At 38.3% G+C, this 2,445-nt stretch overlaps 1 protein-coding gene across 4 annotated transcripts in view; it reads left to right on the forward strand.

Annotated features, from left to right (window-relative positions):
- Pik3c2g (phosphatidylinositol-4-phosphate 3-kinase catalytic subunit type 2 gamma) overlaps nucleotides 1–2,445 on the forward strand; it is a 332,394-nt gene that overhangs the window by 60,686 nt on the left and 269,263 nt on the right. For all 4 annotated transcript variants that reach the window (XM_029478871.1, XM_021164809.2, XM_029478870.1 and 1 more), the window contains one exon: nucleotides 1,449–1,551. In XM_029478871.1, coding sequence (XP_029334731.1) covers nucleotides 1,449–1,551 — 103 coding nt within the window. The remainder of the gene's footprint in view (nucleotides 1–1,448; nucleotides 1,552–2,445) is intronic.

Genomic DNA, 2,445 nt, shown 5'->3' on the forward strand with positions numbered 1-2,445 from the left:
GAGGGGAGAGGAGAGGAGAGGAGAGGAGGGGAGGGGAGGGGAGGGGAGAGGAGAGGAGAGGAGAAGAGAAGAGAAAAGAAAGGAAAAGAAAGGAAAAGAAAAAGAAGTCCTATTAGAACTAGAAGCCTGACTTTGAAAATGTCATCTATGTTTGCATTTAAGTGAGATGGCGGCATCTGTCTCCTCTTCCTCAGCTTTTGTTAGAGTGAAGGTGCTTCCCCCAGGGACTGCTCCTCTCCTGGCCTTTCTCAGTTCTTCATCTCTTCTTCTGTTCTTCAATGCTTTCTTCATCCTTTCTTTCATTTCCTCTAGAATAGCAGGAGCTACGGAATGGTCACATGAATTTAAATATATTTTACAGATCACGATAACAAATTGGAAAACACTTTAGTGTCGTATTTAACTCGCATATATTTAATCTGCATGAGGTGTTATTTAAACATGTTGTCAAAATTGATATTGAGAGACAGCAGCAATCCTTCATCTCAGAAAAGTCCATTTTTATTTAATACAGCACATTTGGAATTAATTTTGCTCTTCGTGTAATTGGAATTTGGAAAATAAAATTACAGGGGAAAAATGTTGAGAAACAGAAAGAAACAATGCAGATTCATATACCCAAAATACAAAATGAGGCCTTATATTTAATTTTCTTTTTCTTTTTTATTGAAAATAGATTTATAGTACAATATATTCTGATCATGGTTTCCCCTCTCTCAGCATCTCAAAGAGGTACACCTTGTCTTTCTTTCTCTCATTAGGATGCAAACAGACACCTGAAAATGTATTAATAATAATAAAATAAATTAAACAAAATTTTCTTGTTAATCTTTTGATCTAGATATTAATATATCGGTTTTAAGAAACGCAGTATTTAACTCAAGATAGTTAAGCTTAATTGCCATATCTAATCTAATGGAGCCAGTAAATATGTCTGCAAAACGCAGGCTGTTTCCACCACGTTGCTCTGCTCACTGGATAAAATGGTCACCATAGGCATTGTGGCTTCAGTTAGCCCGCCCTGTAGCCTGTTGGGGTGGCTGGATGAAACCAACTCTGACCATGTCTAGAGCATCCTTTAATTTAATATGTCCATTTATAATGAATAGAAATAATAAATAGAAAATTTATAATTTTCTACCTTAATGAATTAAAATTACAGTATGTTGTCATATATAGCTAGAGATGCATATCCTCTTTCAGCATTCATTTCTACATATTACACAAATATATATATATGTGTGTGTATATGTATATAATACATAAGTATATATGCACATAGGTATGGATAAACACGTGTGCATGCATGTGCTCGCAGCTTACCGTTACCAGACTCTATCAGACCAAGTTTTAAGCAAACAAGGCAACAGAACCATCAGCGAGGCATGCCTTGACAGTGTGTGGAATTCTGTAAAAATGTGATTATGCTTCTCCTTCTCCCTCTCTAGGGATCACTCTCTAGGGAGCCACAAAATATTCCAGAAAAATAAATCTGTCATTCAACTTCATCTTCAGAAAAACAGGGACACTCCAGGAAAATTATCCCGGAAGGTAAGACTTTCTGAATGTGGGTTTCATCTAGGCATGTTGACACCTTTAAGGACGCTAGTTCTATCCGGGTGGCTCGCTGCCAAGGTGGAATTACTTAGATTAATGAGCAGGTGTTTATTTCAGTATAGTTATTAAAACAAGGTAAAATGTTGTCATAAAACTCCTTAATAATCCAGACTGAAACAATAACATGAACTTGTAACTGCGACCTTAGGGTATCAGACTGGACATTTGTCTCGTGTACCCCAAAGGTCAAAAGTTGAAGTCTTGACCTTCAAGGATTGGGAGATAAAGTCAAATGGTGTCCGCTTACATTTAGAAGAAATCAGAGAGCAGGGTTCTTATGAAATCAATACCCACTTAAGAAGAGGTTGGAATTTTCCCTCGCTCTTTTTCCTTCCCCCATCTCTGTTGGATTGCAACCTGAAAGCAACTGACTACATTTTAGGCATATGCTCCCCTTGAAGTTAAACCTCTTGGACACTATGGCTTTAACACTCTCAGTATATGATATTATTATACTATGGCTGTAATGTCCAGGGATGACTAATACAACCAGCTCAAACAGCCACTTAGTTTCTTTTTTTTTTAATTAGATATTTTCCTCATTTACATTTCCAATGCTATCCCAAAAGTCCCCCATACCCACCCACGCCCACTCCCCTACCCACCCACTCCCCCTTTTTGGCCCTGGCATTCCCCTGTAGTGGGGCATATAAAGTTTGCAAGTCCAATGGGTCTCTCTTTCCAGTGATGGCCGACTAGGCCATCTTTTGATACATATGAGACTAGAGATATGAGCTCCGGGGTACTGATTAGTTCATATTGTTGTTCCACCTATAGGGTTGCAGATCCCTTTAGCTCCTTGGGTACTTTCTCTAGCTCCTCCATTGG

Source organism: Mus caroli, chromosome 6, assembly GCF_900094665.2.
Source record: "Mus caroli chromosome 6, CAROLI_EIJ_v1.1, whole genome shotgun sequence".
Lineage (NCBI taxonomy): Eukaryota > Metazoa > Chordata > Mammalia > Rodentia > Muridae > Mus > Mus caroli.